This window comes from Homalodisca vitripennis, chromosome 4 (genome assembly GCF_021130785.1).
Source record: "Homalodisca vitripennis isolate AUS2020 chromosome 4, UT_GWSS_2.1, whole genome shotgun sequence".
NCBI classification, from domain to species: domain Eukaryota; kingdom Metazoa; phylum Arthropoda; class Insecta; order Hemiptera; family Cicadellidae; genus Homalodisca; species Homalodisca vitripennis.
The window spans coordinates 162,691,451-162,716,485 of NC_060210.1; the positions used below are offsets into that span (position 1 = coordinate 162,691,451).

The 25,035-nt window shown below is 32.6% G+C and overlaps 1 protein-coding gene across 1 annotated transcript in view; it reads left to right on the plus strand.

The window, feature by feature from the left end:
• Nucleotides 1-13,849, plus strand: part of LOC124361259 — an 85,920-nt gene extending 72,071 nt beyond the window's left edge. Inside the window, exons 14-15 of the mRNA XM_046815305.1 lie at nt 1,600-1,761; nt 8,284-13,849. Of these exons, the coding sequence (XP_046671261.1) occupies nt 1,600-1,761; nt 8,284-8,417 (296 nt within the window). The 3' untranslated portion in view covers nt 8,418-13,849. The remainder of the gene's footprint in view (nt 1-1,599; nt 1,762-8,283) is intronic.
• Nucleotides 13,850-25,035: the final 11,186 nt, after the last annotated feature.

Here is a 25,035-nt window from a genome sequence, read left to right on the forward strand (position 1 = left end):
ACTTTACCTGTATAATAAACGTTGTTCAAAAGTGATGAGACATATTTTTTAACTAAGTAGCATTTTTATCTATAAAAAAACAAGTACAATTTTTGCAACAAGTTAATTTTTAGATGAACTTGTCCACACCTTTGTTTACTTTCTATTTAATAGCCACCAATATTAAGGTACATGATATCGAACAACAAGCTATGTTATTTAGATGTCGTAGAAGTTTGTCACCTGATATCCACTGCAACATATGTGCCATATGCTTTTTAAATTCTTCTTCAGTTGCAAAAATACAACACTAGGCGCTAAATTAGGGCTGCAGCCGGAAATTATTTTTGAAAGACAAGCCCTTTGAGTTGTACAGTGTGAACATTTTTGAGAGCACAAAAAGTTGGAGTATTGTTAGTTTTGACAATTTGTATTTCAGTAATACTTAAAATTTTTATACATTTCTTCAGTCATCCAATCATCTCTTTTCAATAAGTCCTAAATTAACAATATTTTGAAGTTTTGTATTGTTTTTATTCCTCTTTAGTCTGTAAATCGTTTGTCAATGGGACAAAGTTCTCTTGTGACAGGTGATTTCATATTTTGATGTAATATGGTTTATACAGAGTTTCTATCATTACTTGCATGTGATTAACATGTCATTACTTATGCATTTGTGTGTTTAGGTCAAAATAGTACCACAAAAGTATATTATTACTATAATATATTTTTTTATGGTAACTCTATGATAATTTTTTGTACTTGAAAATGTGTTCATATTTTGTGTGGCCAAGTGATAAATATTTGTAAGAATATTGTTTTCTTTCTGTTTAACTTGTTATTACAATGCCAGTGAAATTTTGTGAAATAATATTATTAAAGGAGTAAAGAAAAAAATTGTTTATGATGACAGTAGCCTTTTATAAATACTGGACAAGTGTTTGCTCTACATCTTCCATTAGCAGTAGATCGTGTGATAACTGTGGTGGCAGCTGATAACGTTTTATTTATGTTACAATGCAATATTTACTATTCTTGTAAAAATGCCTGTGTCGTACATGAATTTTATTTAAATTTCAACAATGAAAATGTATCGGATAGGTATATTACGATAACTCAATTCTCAAACCTATTGCTTTGGAAATAAAAGTGTACTTTCAGTATCATTGCTTTTTAACTTTACAACATTTTGTTTGTTTGAAATTTGATTAGTTTTTCGTGATCTTTCTATAATATAACCCACAATATTAAGAATGCATTAACTTATAAAACAAGTTAAAAAAATTCTTTCACTTAACCACATATTTTAATTTCTCCCATTGATATTAGGATAAGCGTTGTATTTATCACATTATTACAAAAGAAACACACAAACAATTCTGAAATCTGTTATTCAGTGAAGTAAATTTAAAACATACAATACTGCAACCAATATCATAAAACACTGTTCCTTAATTAAACATTATTTGGATTCTAATGATTTGTTCTCTAAATTATAAAAACATTGTGTTCAAGTATATTATGTTATGTATAAATATGGTTCATTATTTTGAATTGTTTTACCCTTTTTCTATTTTATTTTGAGTTTGTGTGGCAGAGTGAATGGACTTCTTGTTGTAGCAAAAGCCACAGTACCAAGTCCCGTGGAAGCTCCGTATAATCCCGTAACAGACAGTCCGTCTCATGAGTTTGTATCTGATAATTTTCGACCTAGTTCTCAAGATCTGGAGGAAGTACGAGAAGGGATGAAAAAACTGGGATTAAATCCATCAGCTGTCAAAGGTAGAGTATATAGTACTATCGTAGATGTCCTTTCTAGTCTTTATACTGTTCAAGATTAACTGAACCTTAGGAGTTATAAATTGAACAATAATCCAGATTCAGTAGAGATAAAGCAATTACCAAAGTAAGGGCCACCAGGTTGTATTTAAATATTGGACTGACAGAACATAGTTTCTGGCATTCAGTACTATCTATTGACTACTTACGAAGCAACTGCAGTTATTTGATTTATTTAGTAGTTGTTTGCCAGTCAGTAATGCAGATCGTAATGTCCTCAACAATAATTTCTCACATCACTTGTGGAGTGCATGCTGTGATGTGATTTTAGTATACAAAAGGCTCCTTATATGCTGAAATCCATTGGGATTTGTTCCTAATGTATGAAGGAAGTGTTTACAAATAATGTCAAAAACTTAAAAATAACCAAACATACAAATGTGCATCCAGTAATTAGACCATTAGGTTTGATTTTGATTAATTTCGTGGAATGTGGGCCAATATTTACATCTGACATGTACTAGCCCTTGCAAAGCTGAGACTTGCCTTTCAAAATTAACGTTGCAAGAAGTTGTTGTCCTCCTTCACAACAGCACATGTATTGCTTTAACTTAGAAGTTTTTTTTTTTAATTTGTGACTTTTGTACAATTCCAATCTTCCTCCTAGTGACTGCTTTCTCTACTTACATTTGAGAGAGTGGGTTTTTTCGTTCTCTTAGGACAAGAAGCTGAATAAATTGCACTTAGTCCTGTAAGAACCTTAGCTCTGCTTCCGGGGTGACAGGATATTCAGAATGGGTATGGTTACGGGTAGGTGCCACCTCCTATTGAGATCCATGAGGAAGAATTAGAGCACTAATCTCAAAGTCATGTCCCCCAGGAAGAAGGGGAGGCCAGCTCTGAACCAGCCTCTCCAGTCAAAGCAGGCAGAGGGTGGCACACCCTTGTTGAGGCGAGCAAGAATCTCTGATATTTAGGAAACAAACCCCACCAAATACAACAGTTATCTCCTGCAGTAGACTACACCTATCGAGTTACCCTTGCACCCCAGAATCTCGACATTTGCGGTTAGTGGTGAGCCGCTCCTGGACATCCATAAGGTTGCCCAGATTTAAGTGACATAGGTTTTTGCCGTGCCCAGTGGTAGATTCAACTGAAAGGTATAAACCAGCCAGAAGTGATCCCTGCTGGATTAGAGGGTAACCCTTATTGTAGTTTGAAAAACGAACTGATTAAATGACTATCATTATCACAGGAGCAACGCATCAAACGAATATTGATGGACAAAAAACTAGGTGACCATAAGCTGTTGCAGTTTTTGCGTCATTTACAATTTCTGATCAGACATTTGATATCCGCATACTCTCTGAATGTCCAGACTTGTCCTGCAGGAGCTCCTTGTCAAATTCACCACTTGACGCTTCACTTTACAAAGACAATACCTAAACCTAATAATAACAAATGTTTTTATTTTTCTTATTCAAATACACGTAAATAGGATATACCAAAATTAACATCTTAAATAGAACATCCAATTAGTTCTCGCCCTCGCTGACTAGGTCCGGACCGTCTTCAAGTTGCCTAGAAGGAATTTGGCACTATGCTCCAAGAAGGAACATCAAGCCGCTCAAATAGTCTATAGCTATCTCCATTGCACATAGTTCCCAAGAAACCTGATAGTTGGAGATCATGTAGAGATTACTTTGACTTAAACGCTCTAATGATTCCTAACAGATATCCAATCTACTATATTCACAACTATTCTTATCAACTGCACTTTTCTCCATCATTGACCTCGTCAAAAGATTAGCAATCACCACAACTTTGAATTTCCATACATGAGTTTCGGACTTAAAAATGTCAGTCAAACATTTCAATGTTTCATCAACAAATTGACACTAAGACTTGATTTTTACTTTCCATATGTCAACATCATCCTTGTTCAAACGCGTTGTTGAATATGGGATCTTGGTCAACACGAAAAAGTCAGTTTTATTCTCTCCTGTTATCAAATTTCTGGGATATGAAGTTTCAGCAAATGGCACCAAGATTCTCTCTAACCGCATCTTTGCACTGATGAACTTCACCTGCCCTTCTACTGTCATCAAATTACATCATTTCTTAGAAATTAATTTCTACAGACATTTCATCCCAAAAGAATTCACACTTATCGCACATCCAGATCCCAAAGCGACTCTGATGCATCAAACATAGCTGTTGGTGCTTGTCTCCAACAACGTGTTGTAAACTAGTGGGAACCTCTCATTTTCCTCTTCAGGAAACTCACATCATGCCAATCTGAGTGGCCTGCTTACTACAGCTTTCTCCTAGCTGTTTACTCTGCTGTTTAGAATTTTCAACACTGTACTGTATATTTACAGATCACAAACCTCTCACGTATGCTTTCCAACAACATTAAGACAAACTGCCAACTGTACAACTTAAACATATTTCTTTCATTATTCAATTCACAGCTGATATTTAGTTTGTTTGTGGAGCATCTAACATATGTGCAGATTTCATATCTTGGATCAACGCTATATCTATATCCACACCAATTGACCTACAAGCTCTTCCTTCCATTCAAAAGGATGACTCAGAGCTTAAAGAAATACTCACAAACAATGCAACAAGTATGAAGGTTATACACATTAACCTCAACCCTTAATCCCTGCTTCGCTATGACATCAAGTCTTCAACTCCATTCACGACCTTTCTCATCGAGCTGTCAAAGCTACCAACAAACTCATATCTCAACATGGCCTGACATGCATCGTGACTGTTAATCTTGGACCCATGCCTGTTAACATTGCCAGAAAGCGTATTGGTTTCCTCTTAGGACTTTCTTACTGCCTTTAGCTTGATTTCAACATGTCCACATAGACCTTGTCGGACCTCTTCCACCAGCTGGTCCCTATCGCTACTGCTTGACCATCATAGATGAATAGATTCAACAGATGGCCAGAAGCATGGCCTCTCAAAGGCATAACAGCTCAAGAAGTCGCTGATGCCCTCATTGACTGCTGGATATTTCACTTGGGCACACACACCCGAATAACGACAAATGAGGGAACCCAATTTGAGTTCAATATATTCCGCCACCTTGGAGTGTTCCTTGGAAGCCTACGTCATTGCACCTGCAAAGGAATCCCCTTGTGCCAGTGGCGTGGTTGAACACTTTCACAGACAACTCAAGGCTGCCATCATGTGCCACCCCAATGCAGTGCTTTCTGACCAGATCTAAATTCTTCTACTGCCGATGTGATGTAGTGAACCCCTACATCTTCCCGGTGAACTAATAGTTGCACCTGAAACTTTATGTCGACAAGAAGATCCAACCGATTTTGTCAGTCAACTTCGTCATCATATAGAAAACCTCCGACCTACTCCAGGATCTCAACATGGCAAATAGAAAATATGCGTCTTTTAAGACTTGAAGAAAAACATGGCTGGATGTTTTCTATACAACATTATCAGAAAATCTCTATAATCTCCATAAACCAGTCCTTACCCCCTAGTAATCCGCGATGAGAAGTCTAACTATACTCATCAAAGGTCAAAATGTTCACTTTACCATCAACAGAATGAAACCTGCCTACACCCTAACTGAAGACTCTGAGACTCAACGCCTGACTGCACAACCATCAAAGACTGATACAAGAGTTGCTCCTCAGCCTTCAACACCTCTTCATTTGAAAGACACCACCTTCAGACTACATGATTCGATCAGGACGATGTATTCGTTTCAAGCTACCCTGACCTCCGGTTTCCATGGGGGCTGTGTAGTTTTTGTACTCATATGTTTTAGTAATTTTAATTCAGTTGCTATGCATGCAAACAGTTAATCTTGAGTCTTGTTTATCCTCCAGAGTTAGTCACATTCAATATCATATTACTTATTTTGATTTTCTCGGAATAATAAATCATAATTTAATACATTTTAGTTTTCAACATATTTTTTTATAAATTATTAAACATTTATTAACAAATCCTTTAACCCTAGAACTGGCAATGGTGTCACTCTGTACTGGCGGCTCTATTTTAACAGCCTCGCAGATATTTTTTTATAATGTATCACATTTCATAACTGTTAGTCCAAATTGTATAAACTATTATATGTCAATGTATTCACAACTATATGGGGAGCATTATAATAACAATAACTTATTGTTTCCATGTAAACATATTATTGTTTTTTTTTTTTTTTTTTTTTAATGTAAGAAAAATGCTTTTTGGAAATTATTTTGGAAATATTCCGTTGTGTAACTGCTTAGCAATAAGCTTTGCATAAAAACTGTAAATATATAACTTATTCAAAATTTTGTCCTGATTCCAAAAATATATAATTATTGTAACTTTTACCTCATAACGTTAAGTGTTACAGGGCTTTGTATTAAAAAACTGTATTTGTATTTACTTATTTTCAAAAATGCGTAGATTTCTAAATAATATTTTTGTTCGTGGATAAACATAATCTCATGACTGGATTTATACTTATATAAGTATGGCAGATACATGGACAAATAAGTATAAGTATGACAAATACTATTGTATTCGTAACCTCAAACACAAAATCCAGCACTTGTTTACAGTTTCACAACAACGTGGTTGACCCGTACTACGTTCACGTCAGCTGTCCATAGAGAATGATGTTTTACAGTAAACAAAGAAGACAATAATCGAAGTAAGATCAGTAAATCTGTACTATAGTTAATGCTCTTCCAGAATATATCAAATAAAAATCATTGATATAACCTTAATTGCCTAAACTTTCAATAACTGTACATGTCTACTTTGGATTCGTCCTTGCCAAATCGGACGGGCCTTTGGTGACGAAAATTCGTTTCATACCAGCTGGAGGGTTAAAACTATTGTATTATTTTGGTAACTTAACCATATTAGTTAATAATTAACTGATAAGTAAGTATCACACAATGAACATTTCAATTTCAATTCTTTTTATTGCATAAGGTACACAGAAGTACATTGCATTCGTCAATATAGAATAAATCTAAACATAAAAAAAATTGCTATCCACAAAATCAAATTTCATAGTACTCAAAAGAAAGAAAGAAGCACACACAAAAATAATTATTTATATTAAATTTGGAAACCGCTGTCAAATAGGAATTTATTTACATTATACAATTATTAAGTACCTCCTCAAGTTCCTTTTAAATATTGTCTCCTTACAAACATCTTTCAAATTTTGAGGGGGAGCATTATAAAAAATTACATCTGCATGCATCACCCTAGTCTCGTGCAGGGACAAACGATGTGAGGGAGTACAAAGCAAAGTGGCTTGCCTTGTCGGGTAGGAATGTGTGCTTTCCACTGACGGAATCTGACACAGATGCTTCCTCATATACATGATAACTATAAAAATGTAAAGGGATGTCATTGTCACAATGCAGAGATTCCTAAATAACCATGGTATGAATGAAGATTTGGGTCCTTGCATATGATCCGTACAGCTCTCTTTTGGAACAAAAATGCATGTTATGCAGGAGAGGCACCACCCCAGAACTCAATCCCATACGCCAACAATGAAGCAAAGCACCCGTGGTAAGCAGTCACCAACCCATCTCTGTCCATAAATGTACTCAGAGTTTGCAATGCTAAACACACTTGACTCAGTTTTACCATACAACCTAGTTAAGAATTGGGATCATTTATGCCAGAAAGAGTATTGACTTATCAGTACATATTTAATTTACAATTTTCTCTTCCATGTAACTTTTGTCCTGTCACTGTCAATATCCCCTCGATGTGTTGTGTTTACTGTTTATTGTTGTTATGAAATCTATTAATATGTTTCAGAAATATGCTTGAATTTTTGTATGTTCTATTTATTATGTTCTGTTATTAACCAGGGTATTAACTGTTAACCTTACCCTGGTTTTGAGGACAGTTAATATGAAACCAGTGAAAGGAAATTTACATGATGTAACAATTAATTTTGGTACTCATGTACATCAATGATTACAACCCTAATATCATGTAATTGTTGTCTGTTCCCAGCCTAGAGGACATCACCTGCTGCCACCCCAAGCTTCCAGCCCACTTTATTTTATCAGCCCTTATCTTGCAGTGTAGTTATAATTTCTTCTTTGTTCACCATCATAGAGTAGTCAACGTATATATATTAGGCTAGGATCAATTATGTAAAGGGAAAACATTAATATACGTGTAGGATTGCTTTCATGGTTGAATCTAAATATTAAGTTTAATCTATGTTCTTTTCTTACTTTCCTTTTAACATGACTAAATTATAATTCTTTCTGAATAACTTAAAATTGACAAATTTAGTGAGAATACTTAAGAAATAATAGAGAAAAGTCTCCATGTTTCCAGGACTGAGTAAATAACACACACCATTCCAGCAAAAATATTTTGCTTGATTAGTTTGTAATCACATTTTCTTTTTGTGTGACCCTACCTATTTTTCACCATCTCAAAATGCATGAAGATGTTTTATTTATTTTCTCCCCACCCTGCTCATGCTCCTGCTCCGTATGTCCTCAGAAGAAGAGTGGGAGAGGGAACTGGAAGCTGAGCTCCAGGATTTCGAAGTGGTTGCCAGTGGAGATAAGAAAGGCATTGATACACAGTGGGAGAGTCAGATTGAAGAAATGTTGGATGCAGAAGATCTCAAGTAATAAAATAACTGTATATGTGGAAATCTGTATAGTTTATTTTTTGCTATTGTTACATTTTTTATTTGTTTTGAAAAGTTTTGTACATAATATAATTTTAATGTGTAGGCCTAGCAGTTCTGGTCTACAATAAATTACACACCGTAGCTTTCAATATCTTGTGGGAAATTTGCTACTGTATCTCCAAACTCGCATCGCTTCTGTGCACGGTTTCTGCTCCCCAGAGTGTGCTTTAATGTTTGTAAATTATCTCGTTAATATTGTTAATCTAACGATCGGCCTGAAAACACATGTTCACATTTTGCTTTACTGTTACCTCTGTTGTTACAATCAAATTGTGAGAAATAAATTCAAATGTTTTTATCTTAAAATACTGTCACAATAAAATACCAATATTGACAAACTTGCACTTAAAATACTGACAGTTAAATATCGTCACCTTGAACATTGCTCTACTCCCGTGAAGGCTGGTTATCATCAATTGGTTTAACAAAGTGAGGACACTTTACAGAGTAGGATATCAAACACTCAAATTAGGGACAATAATACATTATATGACTGCTTTAGTTCATTTTCATCAAATGGGTGAGATATGTTCTCTGAAAGTAGTGAAGGCATTCTTTGTTCAAATTTTCCATTGGTTTTACATTCCTTTTCTTAAATACAAATTTTAAACGTTTTCCAATTATTAGTTTATTACAAGGTTTGTTCTAAAAGTAAGTGTAGGTCAAAATAATAAATATGTATATTTTATTTAAATAATAAATTGTGAATAATCCCGTAATATTTTAGAGTATTTATGAAGTATAAATATTGCAGAATTAATTGTTGTTATAATGGATGTATTTTCAAATCTAAGTGTGAAGAGCAGGTGAAGGCCTATTGAAGTTGTGTAGTTAGGGTTGTATGTAAGCTGTACATATATGGTAAAGGCCATATCACACTAGTGTTGTACCATAAGCATTTCTCAATAATTTTTGACCTGTGTGTTGTCATCGTATTCATACACCACTAGATGGCTGCAGTACACAACTACCTTTCTTTTACCTAGTACCAGTATATCTACGCAAGGTACTCACACAACTTTCAGTGTGAACAAGAAATAAGAATTAATAAGTAAATATTACAAACTAACGAAAAAGTATAAAACAATACTTAAAAGTATGTGTTATTAAACAATAAGCTAAGGTATATAAATTATATATATTTTAGAATATAACAAATCAGGAATTTTTTGTAAAAAAAGTGGTTATATGGCTAATGGCTTGCTCGTAAAACTATCAATAATGATGTTATTTTTCTAATATGTCTATGTATATGGAAGGATTTATTATTTTAGAATAGAATTGTGAAATAAAGTATACAAAAATAAATATTACCAAGCTCATTTGTAGATATGTTTATTTATATAATTATTACACAGAACAGTTTAGTTACTAAAAATGTTCATTTGCATTTAACATTTTCAAACTCATTACTTAATTTGAACATCAATAGAAACAAGTACAACATTATTATGTGGACATTCCAATGATTGTAACATGTGTATCATACAATTTAAGACAAAAGCATAAAAAACACAACTTTTGAAATTGTTCTCTTTACTAATAAAATGGTTTACTACTTCAAATATTCGCCTGAATAATTCATATTTAAAATCAATTAAACTTTATTGTGCATTGTTGGCATTTGAAAGAAAACCAGTAATCTTTAACATTAATTAAATATTGAAGCAGTCATTTAGTGGGTAAGTGCTTTTTATACTCAGGTTAAACCAATAATATGTAAATAAAAGTTTACATAATTAAATTTGTTTATGCTTGAATGTGTTTTAATGACGTTGATGTGATAATTTGTATTCTACAACTTTGCCAGCTCTGTAAGGCAACCTCGTGCAGATCTGACATTCATTGGTGTAGGATAGATGTTGTCTAAATTTATCACTCCTCTGAATATCTTTGTTTGTAATATCTTCCAACACTTAAAAGTTGTAGGAATGTTTGTCCACTATAACTTAGTCTAACATTATTTTCGTCCGTTAGTATTTTAATCAGACATATTATCGTCCACTTGAGATTAATGTTTGGTCTTCTAAATACATAACCAATATTACATTTTTTAGATACTTTGTGAAGCATTAAACAGTATTACCAGGTCAAAATTTGCTGTTTCTGACACAATTCTTAAATCTCCATTACTGTAAGGCTGGACCTACACTCATTGTGAGATAGATGGGATTGAGTAATAGTGGGCTCTTATTGCCCAATGGGAAACTACACCTTTAACTGGGTAAACACAAATGGTAATTTAAAAAGTAACTTAAACGTAATTTTAACAACAAAAACATTACCAAACTAACCATAACTAAACATAGCTGTAAATTTCATAAATTAATAACTATTTGAGGTATATGTAAAACCATTTAGTGTACTGTATATGTAGAATAGTTTTAGGCTTGGTAAATTAGTATAAAAATTTAATTAATTTAGAATTTTTAACTTGGTATATGCAGTTTCCAAGTATAATTCATAATAAGACCATTAATAAAAACAATTAAAAAGTTTATATGAGCATTGAAATTACTATGACAAGTCTTATTATGCTAGTTTGGTAATTAATTGTGATTAAAACTTGAACAGATACTTCAATCAACTAGATTTAAATTAAAAATATATTGTGGATTGTACAACATTACATAAAACCTCTTCAAATGTTTTATCACAAATTCTTTCAAAAATGTATTATTCATTTTGTATTTTAGAATAGTTTAAAAAATGCCTATTTATGTATCATTGTGTCAACAGCAATAATTTATGTTACTGAGATTTTAACTTGGATCTTTTGTGTAAAAAAATTGTAGAAAAAATTCAAATTTTAAATAACCTTCTTGGCTGTTAGGTTTTATTGGTTGAGTTTAGAAGAATCTTCACTTCAAGCTGTGTGTAGTATGTACAGTATTGTACAGTTACATGAAGCAGCTGTTTGAACAGTTATTATTTGATGTATGTTTGATGTTGTGCTGCTGGCAGCTCCTCAAAGCATTGCGATAATTACTTTTTGGTTAAACTGTACAATAATAAGTACAGTTACATACAATAATACATTTTATGTCTGCGTTACGGACAACTTTCAAAATTGATTAAATTACTTTCTGATAGAGTGGGACATGTTTCTGTGTACCTCTTGCTGCTTATTGATATAAGAGTTATAATTAGTGTTATGTACAATAGTTGTCCATAAAACTTCCAGTATTATTCTCTATTCTAGTACAATATCTACTATAATTTATTCTTTAAAGAGCATTTGATATAGTGGTAATAAACATGCATTCTTGTTTTACTTAATTGTAATTTCTAATTATTTATTTAAATTAACATTTGTAATAATTTACCGTCAAAGAAAAACTTTGTTTACAAAAACATAATTATGTGTAGCAGTAATCTTGCACAAGTAAATACTTCCTTAACTTTTCCCTATAAAACATTTTTTTTTTTGTAAAACGATAAAGCTTTATGAATATGACAGTGGAATAAACAAACCATGTAATTGTGCAACAAAAGCGATAGAATCTGTGTTCACAAATCACATTGTTAATCTAAAATCATATGTCTTATTGTAAGTTATTAATGAAGAATATAAAAATATTGTTCATGAAATAAATTTAAGTTGAAAATTAAATCACAATAAATTGCAATATTAAACTGTTGTTGTATGAAATTTCTTCCTATATACTCTGTAACATATACTATTAACCTTTAAATTTATTATATTGTCTTTTAACAGTATTTTTGCAATAACAGGATTAACCAACTGTGCTGAAGCGAAAGTCAATTAAACATTAATCATTGATAGAGAAATAGATATCACATCACTAAGTTAGAAATAATGTACAAAAACAGCTGTCATGTTCTGGATGATTAGGGGATGTGCGCCTGGAGAACTTTGATCTGAGAGAGTGGATGAGAGAGGACAGAGTATGATCCGTGTCTGCAATATCTCACTGTGTCTGAGAGGTGAAATTACACTGTACTAAAGTTATCTGTTGTGTGAGTTATCTAGTTCTTTATCATCAATAATGATGATTTTTGACTTAACTGCAATGAAGCTTTTTGTTGTAATCTCTTCAATCTTTATTGGTGTATTTCTGCAACTTAATTGTACATAACTTATAGTGCTGTAAACCTCTGCAGGTCAAATCAATCAATAGAGCACTCAACATCTAGCTGATATTATTTTATCACTGATTTGAGTAACATATAACACCACATTGAATTTTTGTAACATGAACGGAATTTTACATGACTATTCTCTCATTAAGGTTTAGCTAGTGCAGAGACTAAATTTGTGCTGCAATAAGTTCCTTCCAAAACATAACATATTTTACTTTTTAGCCAAAATACCATCATGTCCAATTATTGAGATGAATTTTCAACAACTATTTTTTTATATTCCAGTGCTAAATCTAATGTTGAGAACAGCCTAAATATTAAAGCAAAATGGGAAGATTTTATTTTCACAGGTATGCTGAATGACTGTTAATTGCTACTAATCTGAGCTCATACAGATAGTATTGTTTACAATGTTTAATATTTTTCTATTTATTTTGAGGCATTAATAAAAAGCACTTAACCTATGACAATTCCTCTTTTACTTTATAATGTCATGGATTCAATTAAGGCTAGAGAAGTAAAATGTTCAAACCAATAATGTTTAAATTAATAATTAATGTCTATTAACATTTAACATTGTTAATCCAGAGTTGTATCAAACAATGAACAAATCTGCAGATGGTGTAGTAAAAATGTGAATAATTAAACTGTGAATATTGGTAATTAATTGTAAATATATTTATGTAGATTTTATTTTACAGTACGTTTATTAAATATCTCACCCTCTTTTTTACAAGTTAAGCCAATTATTTATTACGTTAACTGTAAATATTTGTTCACCTTTACTATTAAAATAAATTATTAATTTATACTGTGATTTTGTAGTTTAGTAAGTATGTTGAGTTTTATTCACTGTCCTGCACTAAAATAATTTCCCCTGTATAAAATATGAAAAACCTGTTATTAAATCATATTAAAAAAGTATGTATACATATATATCTAATGCCTATTTCCTACAAGTACTATTTGTGTCAATTGTTAATGTAAATATTGCTATTAATTTTGAATTATCAATATCATTGTTATTGAATTAGAGATGAGTGTTCTACATTATAGCTCTATAAAGAAGAGAATGGTGTTTTAAACCCTCACATGTAGGTAACTCTTCTTTAATACCAAATATTTAGCAATGTATAACAATAATATAATTATTAATGGTTGAATGAATAAGTTGACATGACTGGAAGATATATTGACTTGAAAATAGTTAAGTTGTTATTATGTGTACGTAATAGAAAATAATAAATATAACACATGTAACATGTTTTTATGTTTTTTATTTTCCTAGTGCATTTTCGTAGTAAATAAGTAACATTACTGGTCAAAGAATAATATATTCTTTACTTTAATGTTTGTGTTAGTATTTAACCCAGAATATATCACAAATGATCAATCTAATGAAAACAAAATAATTGTCAATGTGTTACTAATTATAAGTAAACACTGATCAGCATGAGCCATCATTCTTCTAGCTTTTCCTTACTGACTGATTATAGGATATTTAATACAATATTATGTTTAGTAACAAACTGAATACTTAAAGAAAAAAGGATTAAAGAACTTGTATTATAATTATTTATAGTTGGCTCTCTCTGAAAACATTACTGTGTATGTAATTGGTTATATTTCTGATATCTCAAGTACTTGTAAAATTCTGGTAAGAAAAATATATGTTAGTTCTTATTTAAACTCATATGTGACAGAAACGTCCAAATACAGAATAATGGAATCGTAAAAAGTAATGGCTCTGTGATGTAGTAGTAATGTGCTCGCCCAGCAAATGAGAGATCGGGGTTCGAGTCCTGGCGTAGCAAGTATTTTTGCGATTCAGTGTTTATTGAAAATTAAATCGGGTTTTATATATATATATATATATATATATATATATATATATATATATATATATATATATTCATTCATAGCAGTTTTAAAAGAAAATAAAACTTTGTATCCTTTAACAAGAAAAAGGCTCTGCTACATGGTCATTAGGCAATTAGTTTTATTTTTTTCTGTAAATGATACATTTCTGGCTAAACGTTAGCCTTTCACTTGAGGGGCGGGAAAAATTTAATATCTGTCTGTCTTTCCATACAATATCTCGTAAACGGACTGACCTATACTGCCCTGCTAAGAAAAAAGGCAATAAATGCAATAGTTTTGGAGATATTATTGTTTTTAATTGGCAGTATCTACACACGTTTCCTACATACCTAAGTAAAAAAGCAGTATCCAAGAGGAACTAAGTACAAAAGCAGTATATGCACTGCAGTTACTGCTGTTTCGCTTAGTACACTGCAGATACTGCCTTTCTCCTTAGCACAACCACCATTAAAAACTACATATACTGCTAATTTCTTGAGAGAAGATACTATTTTTTTAGCTCAGAGCTTTTTTCCAATCATCTGTGTTTAAGTTTAAATAGATCATTTAGCTGGCTGGATAGTAACACAAATAAATATAGATTTTGAGATTAGCTGAGTGTCTGTTGTTTTAGGAGATTAAAGTTTATGTCATGATTTATTTATTTATTTATTCAAACAATTTTACATGACAGCTACAGAACATGTTTCAAAACAGCTATCTTAACTAAGTTACAATATATAGACATAAATAGTAATGTACAAGTTATAATAAAAATAATATTCTGACAGTCACGTTAAAAAATAACCAAAAGCATATTTTTATCTAAACTTAAACTAATTCTATGAATAATTCTATTCTAAACTCAATTAGTTAAACTAAAACAGGAATATCAATATAAACTAATCTAAATCAAAAAGGTTGCTACATTTCATTAAAAATACACTTAACTTATCACTAAAAACATCTAGATCGGAAGCATAACAATTTAATAATCTCAATATTTTGTATAAAGGAAAGTTAAAATGTGACAGTGTTTTACACCTTGGTAAGGAAAACAGGTACATATAAATGAATGTTATCTAATAAAAACCTGCTATCGATAGAACCATTTAAAACTTTGTGTGTTAAGGATGCTAATGAAAGTTTTCTTCTCAGAGACAGTTTAGGGGCAGCAAAAATATTTCTCAAATCGGAAGTAGGAAAATCAAAGGGACATGAACGAGAAAAACTTTTGAAATATAAATATCTTAGAAATTTGTTCTGGAGAATTTCTATTTTATCAAAATCAGACTTGGTTATTGAATCCCACACTACCGCACAGTATTCCAATTTGCTTCTGATTAAAGTTTGGTACAACCTTATTATGGCTTCTGTATCTTGGAAAGACCTAGTATTTCTTTTAACAAACCCTAACAGCTTATAAGATTCAGCTATCAAGCTATATACGTGATCATTAAAAGTAAGAGTGGAATCAAAGATTATGCCCAAGTCCTTTATTGTATTGACTGACTTTAACGAGTACTTCCAATATGATATAAATTATTGATAGAAACATTTCTCGAGAGTATGACATAGCAAAACATTTCTGGACATTGAGATATAATTTATTAATAAACACCAGGAACTAAGTTGATCAATTGAGATTTGTAACAGTTGTGTATCTAATGTACTGTTTATTGGTTTGAATATTTTTAAATCATCAGCAAACAACAAACACTTGCAGTCAGAGAAGCAGTCTGGTAGATCATTAATAAAAATTAAGAAAAGAAGAGGCCCCAAATTTGAGCCCTGGGGCACACCCGAGGAACTGTGAAATATTGAAGATCTAGTACCAGAAATTGAGACATACTGAGGTCGATTTTTTAGATATGAAGCCATCAAACTGCAAGCCCTCATTGAGAACCCCAAATTTAATAATTTATTTAACAGAATATCATGGTTAACTTTGTCAAATTGCCTTAGAAAAATCTGTATATATTACATCCAGGCCTACCCCCAACATCGAGTTCAGAAGAATATTAAAAGAAAATTCCATTAGATTAGTCGCGGAAAGACCGTTTTAGGAAGAAAAACCATGTTGCTCAGGGCGAATTTTACTCCTAATCGCATTGAAAATTTTGTTTAAATAAAAGTAGTTCATAGACCTTAGCAAATGAATTTAATAAATTTTATCTTTATCGCCAGATTTAAAAATAGGAGTCACCTTTGCTTCCTTCCATCTGTGCGGAAATACACAGGACGAAAGCGATAAATTAAACAAAAAACATAAAGGTTCAGCTAATACTTCACCACAACCCTTTACAACATACGCTGGTATACCGTCAGGTCCCGATGACTTTTTTGATTTCATTTCTTTTATTGCAATACGTACTTCTGATGGAGTAAAAGGTGATATTTGAAAGTTATCCACAGATGAAGACTCACAACTTAACTGGTATTTGGAAGGAGAACTATCATACTACACAGAAGAAAAAAATAACCTGCAAATGCATTTGGAATTTCCTTATTACTGATAGTATTACCCTCACAAGTCATACTCTTAAGTGTACCAATATCAAAGCCACTTCTGCTATTTATTGTCTTAAAATAATTCCAAAAATTTTTAACATTAGTTTTAATGCTATTTTCAACGTTACGTATATAATTTCTATGGGCAAGTCTAATATTTTCTTTAATACGTTTCCTTTAATTGCTTAAATAATTCGTCATGATACTTTGAGTACTTTCTCTTTTTGGATAATTTATTTTTCATTTTTAAGTCATGTTTAATTTCAGACGTAAACCAAACTGGATATTTACTTTTTACTACAAAGCTTTTCTGGGGTACAGTACTATCGACACAAGAGAAGAAAAACTTTATAGAAAAAATCTAAACAGTCATCCACACAAGTAAGACTATACATTTCAAACCAATTAATGTCTCTCAGTCTACAATACAAGTCAAAAAAATTTGCATCTTTAAAAACATAATATTTCTTTGGGCAGACAAACATTTGTAAAATTTAAATTGGCTACAATCACTCATAAAAGATATAGATAGTGGAGGGTGATAAGTATCTGGGTGCCAACAGGGGAGACTCACTTTTTTCAACTTTAACATCCTTTAAGTTACTTAAAACTAAATCTAATGTAAAATTATCACAATTACGTATGTTATTAAAGGAGTTCAAATTATATTCACACAGGAGTGTATTAATTACTCCGGCTGAGGATCTAGCAACAGAGAAGTCAAAATTTGTACCGTTTATTCTAGGAATATTAAAATCGCCCAGAAATTATGAAACCATCATAATTTAATATTCAAATTATCATATGAATTACAATAGTTAGTGTAAAGATGAGCTGAGCGACCGGGAGGAATATACAGTAAGCTCACAAGAACCGTGCCTTGCGGCGGGCGGCAGTGTTCAGCCGAACCAAGAGCAAGTCAAGGTCGTCCGCTATCAGTGGATGAGTCATCACCACAGCTGAGGACGCGCCGGTTGCACTGCCAACAATACTCCTCCTCCCGCTCTTTACCTGTCGCCATCTGATCCCTATCCTTACGAAAAAACTTCATATCTTGCATCAAAGATTTCAGAACTACTTATGCCGGGTTCGAGCCATGTTTCAGTTAATGCTATTAAGTCAAAATCCTCACCTAGTATAGATTCATAAAACTCAAAAGTTTTCGTTCTCATGCCACGCACATTTTGATAGTAAATATTTAAACTATATGCTGATTTTCCATTTGTAATCAAAATAAAACCAAATATGCCTTCATTACTATTAAAATTAGAATAATAATCAATGACGAAAAAATTAAATAAACTCAAAGTACTGTTGTATAGTAGATCAAAACCGTAACAGACTTAGGCTACGTACATTAACTTTAAATTTACAAAACATATATATATATATATATATATATATATATATATATATATATATATAAATTAAACTACAAACAAGTAACATTAACAAAGTGAAACAATATATTTTTGACAGAGTAAAATTCAGATTAACCCACAAACAAATCTAAGACCCCTTTGCCTCCCTACCAACCAGTCCAGCCAGCTCGTCTCTCATTGTTAATCACTATCACCCTACTAGCCTTATCATCCGATTTTCTGACTTTCACCCGACCAGCCCTATCCACCCAAACATATTTATAATTAAAGTCATTTTTTAACTTACGGGCCTTCGCAAATAGTACCCTTCTTGCTGGTGCCAAGGACAGGTTGACGTACACCGGAGAGTCCTGCTGATAGCCAGACAGGTGTCTGGTGGAGAAGTCCCCTCTTCACCTTCCTTCTCTCGATCAGGGCGTCTGCGTCATCCCTACGAAGAAACTTGACGATTATTCCGGACGTCGGTCGGTTGCTGCCTCCGTTGATGCGATGACAAGCATCAATTCCGGCCTCAGAAAGAGTCGCACCCAACGCTGTTCCAATCTCCACAACCTTCCTTTTCAAAGCTTCCGAGGTTTCATTTGGACCTTCAGGCACCACCCAAAAATCTCCAACGTATTACGTCTTGAGTACTGCTCAAGATCAACCTGACGGTTTGACAGTTCCTTAACTTGAAACACGCAGCCGGTTGTTTTCCTCCTGAAGACTCGATATCGCTTCTTGTTGTTCCTCAAGGACGCTTCTCTGCTGACTTTTCGATTAATCTGTTAATTTCAGCAATCCCCTCTGAGCAGTGCCCCAGAGACTTCCCAAGCTCCGACTCCAGATTAGTTTGACCCTGTAATATTTCCTTTTTCATCTCTTCAAGTAAGGACTTAATATCTTCTATTAGATACAGACATTTTACTGGGACTCGCACTTACTGAAGAAGAATCAGAAAAACTCCTACTCACTCTTTTCTTTTTTGTACAAGCGTCACAGTTCCAGGCGGTGTTAGTTAGCAGCAAATACTTCAATTTCAGCCTCCGTTAATTTCACACAACTCCAGTGGAAATATCCACGGCAAGAACTTATACTGCACTTTGTTTTTATCCGATTCTAGCAACAGGTTTAGAACACTTAACACAAACACTCATGTTTAGATATCATTTCCAAAAACAAATTATTTATCACGTGCACGATGATAGCAACCACTTTGAAAAATAAATGTAAACGACTGATAAAACTAATACATTAAAATGGAAGAGCGGCGCATTATAATATATGAGTCAGAGTTATAGTTGAGGTTATGTAACGTGAGCGAGACAAGACTACACCCGAACGCTCTGACTGCCAGCGCACAACGCATAACTGAGTTTTATTGTAGTAAATTAAGTTAAGGAAACATGGTTCTCTATTGCAAAGGTTTCAAGAATACCTTTACAAAATATACATACATCCGATATATGCATTACACTAGTGAACGTTGCAGGCATTGCAGGCCTAACACCGAGAGCAGAAACAGCTGCAGGACTAGGCCTAGTTTGGAAAAGCATTATAGCCACTTCAAAATCTCAATAAGAATAAAACAATCTTTAAAACAAACAACTTTTTAACTACCATCAACTGTATTGTAACATGTATTTTATCTTCCTCATTCTTTTACATAACGAAGAACTGACCTTATTTTAAAATCTTGTGGTAGAACTGATCCCAAACGCCAAACATCCAGTAACAGTTCTTTAAAAGAGTCAACGTTTACATAGATGTTGCCTGATCAGAGTGGTAGTAATGAAGATGAATGTAAGGCATTTTTCTAACAGCATGGAGTATAGTGAAAAAATAAAATTCTTACTATTGTAGTTACAAAGACTCCCAAGACATTCTATTAGACCTAATCCAGACTTAAAAAGAAAAACTCCTTCTAAACTTAAACTTAAAGGTCCATGGGATGAAACTTCAGACCATATAGAAAGCTACAAGCCTGAAATTTCTCACTACCACCATGCACACGCTCATTTAATACGATAGCTGGCAAGTGATGTGACAATTTCAGGTATACATAAAGATTTTGTTGAGAAATGTCCTCAGTTTAAGTCTAAATAAGTCTCTTATGAGTAGTACAGAAACGTTGTAAAATCAAAGAATATACCTTTGGCTATGCTTGGCCACAAAGAATGGTGAGGAGTGTGAGATATTCAAATTACATCCTCATAAAAAAGACAATATAGACCCAAACTGCAGTGTGTGCAAAGACTGGGAGAATCACGTTAAAAAAGGCTGAACAGTCGAGAGAAGCTTACATAACGTTCAGCCAAATTAAACCTCCTGAAGGAACAATTTATATTTGTTGTGTTATATTTTTGGAAAGGTTGGTTGCCTAAAATGAGACTTAATGTTCATTGGGAAACAAATCAGAGTTGAAGCCTTAATTATGTATTTGGCATGGAGCAATTACAAGCAGGAATAAAGAAGAACTATAAGCTCATTGTACAGGTTCCTTAAAGAACACAGAGACAAGAATGTAATTCATTTATGGATGGACAATAAATTGTTCAGCCCAGAACAAAAATTATATTTATAAGAATTCCTTGTAAACATTATTAACAGTGATGACATTGTCACAAACTAAATAAATATGTATTAAAATGTGGTATTTTGAACCTGGACATAGTTTCATGTCTGCAGATTCCGTGCACCATCAGGTTGAATTCGAAATGAAACATCAAGGAAAAATATAAAATTGTAATGATTTTGTTACTGCGTGTAGGGCAAAGAGCAAATGTGATGTTCATCAGATGAGAACCAAAGATTTCTTCAGTTGGAAAGATGGTGCTTTAAAAGAGAAATTCAAGGTCAAAGGTAGAGTAAAACCGAGGGAAATTAGCCATGTGAAGGCAGAACTGAGCAAATACGTGTTACAGTACAAAACCACATATGGACCAGGAGACGACTACAAAAGCTGGACTTAAAAAAAAAAAAAAAAAAAAAAAAAAAATGAAAAAGAAATCAAACAATATTTTAGTGTCTAGCTGAATCATGTGAATTTGTGACAAACTTTTGAAAACTTTATGGTATCTTACCAGAAAACAGACAATTGTGTTGGTAAAACCTTCTATTAGCTGGAAATAAACATAGATGTTAAAATTTCAGTGTCTTGACAAAAAGAATTCTCTATGATCCGAAGTAGTTATAACATTTTTACAACTACTTTAGAACAAATGCAGCTGGTGATCACAGAAATATTATAACATTGATTATATACAAATAGTTCTATAACAGTCAAATAATAAGTGAAAATGCAGTAATTTAATACACTTTAATATGATTACTCAGAATCATTATGCCAATTATTATTAGATTTTTTATCCCAATTGTTTTATTTTTACGTCCCAATGTGTAAAAGTTAACTTTACAAATTAGCAAGTTATTGCCAAGGAAAAAGGCAGTATATACTTACTTACTGCTTTGGACTCATATTAGTTATTAGAAAAGTACCCTAAGTAAGAAAGCAGTATCTGGTTTTATAAATAATGCTAAACTGATTTTGCTATTATTTTTAGGCAAACAAGTTTAGAAGTAACCACTTTCAATTGATATAGAAAAAACACTTATATATTAACTTATATGTTTTGGCTAGCTTATAAACTTTGAGTCCAGTTTCCCACATTTTAGATTTTTGCAGATACTGCCTTTTTCTTAGCAGGGCAGTTTACGCTTGATATTGTACGTGAAGTTTTATTTCTAATGAGAAACACTGATTCGATGGTTATGCATGGCATGGGATTTTCTGAGCGTTAGTGAATATGTTTACTTTGGTCTTATGGGTAATCTTGATGGCAAGAAGAAAATAGCCAAATAAATAAATTTGTTAACAAACTCAGTGTGCTCATAAGATATTTTAATATACAGTATAACATTAACGCATATAACATAACTATCCCAACATGTACAATATCATTTTATGGTGACTTGGTGTGTAGACTTTTATTATCTAAACACTGATATGAAACCAAATGTTATGAACAAAATTATGAATGAATCATGTGATAAAATATTTTGAGAAAGATTTCACCTGTATATTTTAAATTTGAATGAAACTACATTTCTAAATAGACAAGAATGAGTTCTGTGATGGCGTATTTCCAACCATGAAATTTGGATGAGCGTTGTTGAAGCGTATCACTCAGTAGACTGATACAATTTCTCTCTTGTTTGCCGGGAGATGTGCAAATTTTGTTTCCGTATGATTGTCTGTTGTTTTCTCTGCTATTAATGAGATGAGCTATAGACATGAAATTTTGCATTTTGCAGACTTGAAAGTCTGTTATGTGATGAGTATGTTGTGTATTCCTAATCGTATTCCTGATCGTAGTTATTATCCAAATAAATCATTATTGAGAGAAAGAACTATGAGGTGGTTAGTAAAGAAAATTTATTTGCCCCAGTTATTTTTTAATTCGAGTTCACAGTAATTAAATAGTTATTGCACATAGAATTCGTAGCCTGGTTACACATGATTGTGCAAGTTTGCATATTTATTACAAGACAAGTACAGTAATTCTCTAGGCTGGTTTGACAATCACCTTTATTAACGTTATTTCAAAATGACTCATACTAGTAATATATTAATGCAAATCTTATCTTGTATACTGATAATAATTACTTAATTATATATTTTACAATTGGCTGAAGCCTGTATATTTAATATTAATAAATGTAAATAATACATATAATTTCCAATATTTATTTATTTTTCGTGCGAGGCCTTTCAAAACCGAAGGTTTCCTCATCAGGCGACTCCACTGTTTATTTAAGTTGGAAATAAAAAGAAGAACCAACACGTGGGCAATAGTTCTGTTGTTGGGTCTCTTTAGATATAGCACTATTAAACCTGTGAAAGAAATAGTATTATGAGTGTAAAAGGTTTGATTTTACCTCTGAAGTCCTCTCCTTTTAGGAAATGTCTTTCTACGTCCCCTCCACTCACTTAACAGTTATTAACCATTATTGCTCAAGGCCACTCCTCAGGATCTATCGATTTTGAGTTGTGCGGTCTACTGTACTCCAAGCGATTAACAAGGCAAAACTTGTGTGGTCGTTTGTATGCCATGCGAATAGAGCTGTGACCAATTCTTCAAGTTTTAATTTTTCTTTTTTGTAGTCATATTTGGATTTGTGTATTAAATTTATGTTGTAATATACTTTTATATGTATTGAAAATAGGCGTTAAAAAGTGGATAAATTCATTCGATATGCTTTTGGCAGATGGAAAAAGAAGTAAAAGTGTAGTAGAGAAAAACAGTCATCATATAAGACAATTGTTTGAAAATTCTTAAAATAACCCAGGTGTTGACAACAATAGTGCTAGGGTAATTGAAAGATAAGCAATTATTAACAGGTTAAGTCCCATACCAGACTTGATAGTGGTAAGCATGTGTGTATCACTTTTGCTTCACACTTGATTTACCCTGTGTCCCATGTGCAGCAGATTCGCTCACAGGACAACTCAATGTATGGGGGCTCCATGAATCATATTAGATGCATGTCTACAGCAATATACCATATAAGTACTGTCTTGTTGCCTGGGACATGGTTACAGTCATGATACATTTGGGTTGTGGAAGTTGGTTACCTGTCCTCCCACCACAACCCTACCACTCCACTAGTAATGACAGCAGACTAGACTAGAGGACATGTTCCGTTATTTGTGTAGTTGCTTTATGTGTTATTTTGAGGTTATGTGTACTGATAGTGTTTGAATATCAATAGAAAATTAGATTTAACACCTAGTAATCTGTTCAGTTGATGATTATTAAAGTACCAGCAGTTAATGTGATAGTGATAGTGATACGTTGATAGTGAAATTATGATTGTTGTAGCTATCATTATTTGGATGGGTCTTAACAATTAACCTAGAATAAGAGATTATTGGTCTCAAAACTAACTGTACCGTACAAAAACGACTTTTGTAAAAACTAATCTATCCAGAAATAGATTTCAAAGCCTTTTGTCCATGATTCATTTCCCTGACAATGAAACATGTCCTCCAGGAAACAGATTGCATAAGATTGAGTGGCTAGTCAGTGCTTTAAATAAAAAATTTCAAGACAGCTGTCTAGTAGGTAACAAAATATGCATAGACAAGTTTATGGTGCCGTTTCAAGGTAGATTGAGTTTCCGGTAATACATTCCGAATAAAAAGGCAAGTATGGAGTTAAGTTGTACAAACTTTGCATTGATGGTGGAACCAAGAATCAAGAATCAAGAGATTTATTTGCCATTAAATACAAAAAACAGTACAATAGGCATCGTCAATCAAGCCCCCAATAATGAAATAAAAACTCTTAACTAGTCCGACTGATAATATCACACATGTCACTACAATTCAAGTACTCTTCAACAGTATAGAAGGCTTTGATCTTAAGCCACTTGCTAACCATAATACTAAATTTCTCAGGTGGTAGAGGATTTTACAGAATTGGCAACTTGTTGAATAATAATAGTTGATGATATTTATAGCTCTTATAATACTTATTGAGTCTAATGCTAGGTTTAAACAAATTTTCTTTTTGCCTTGTGTTGTAACTATGAACTAAGGAATTTTCTTTAAAATCATCTATATTATTTTTTACATAGAATAGGTTACAGTAAATATATGCACTAGCTAGAGTCATAATGTTAAGATTTGGGAAAACCTTTCTGCATGACTCCATTGAA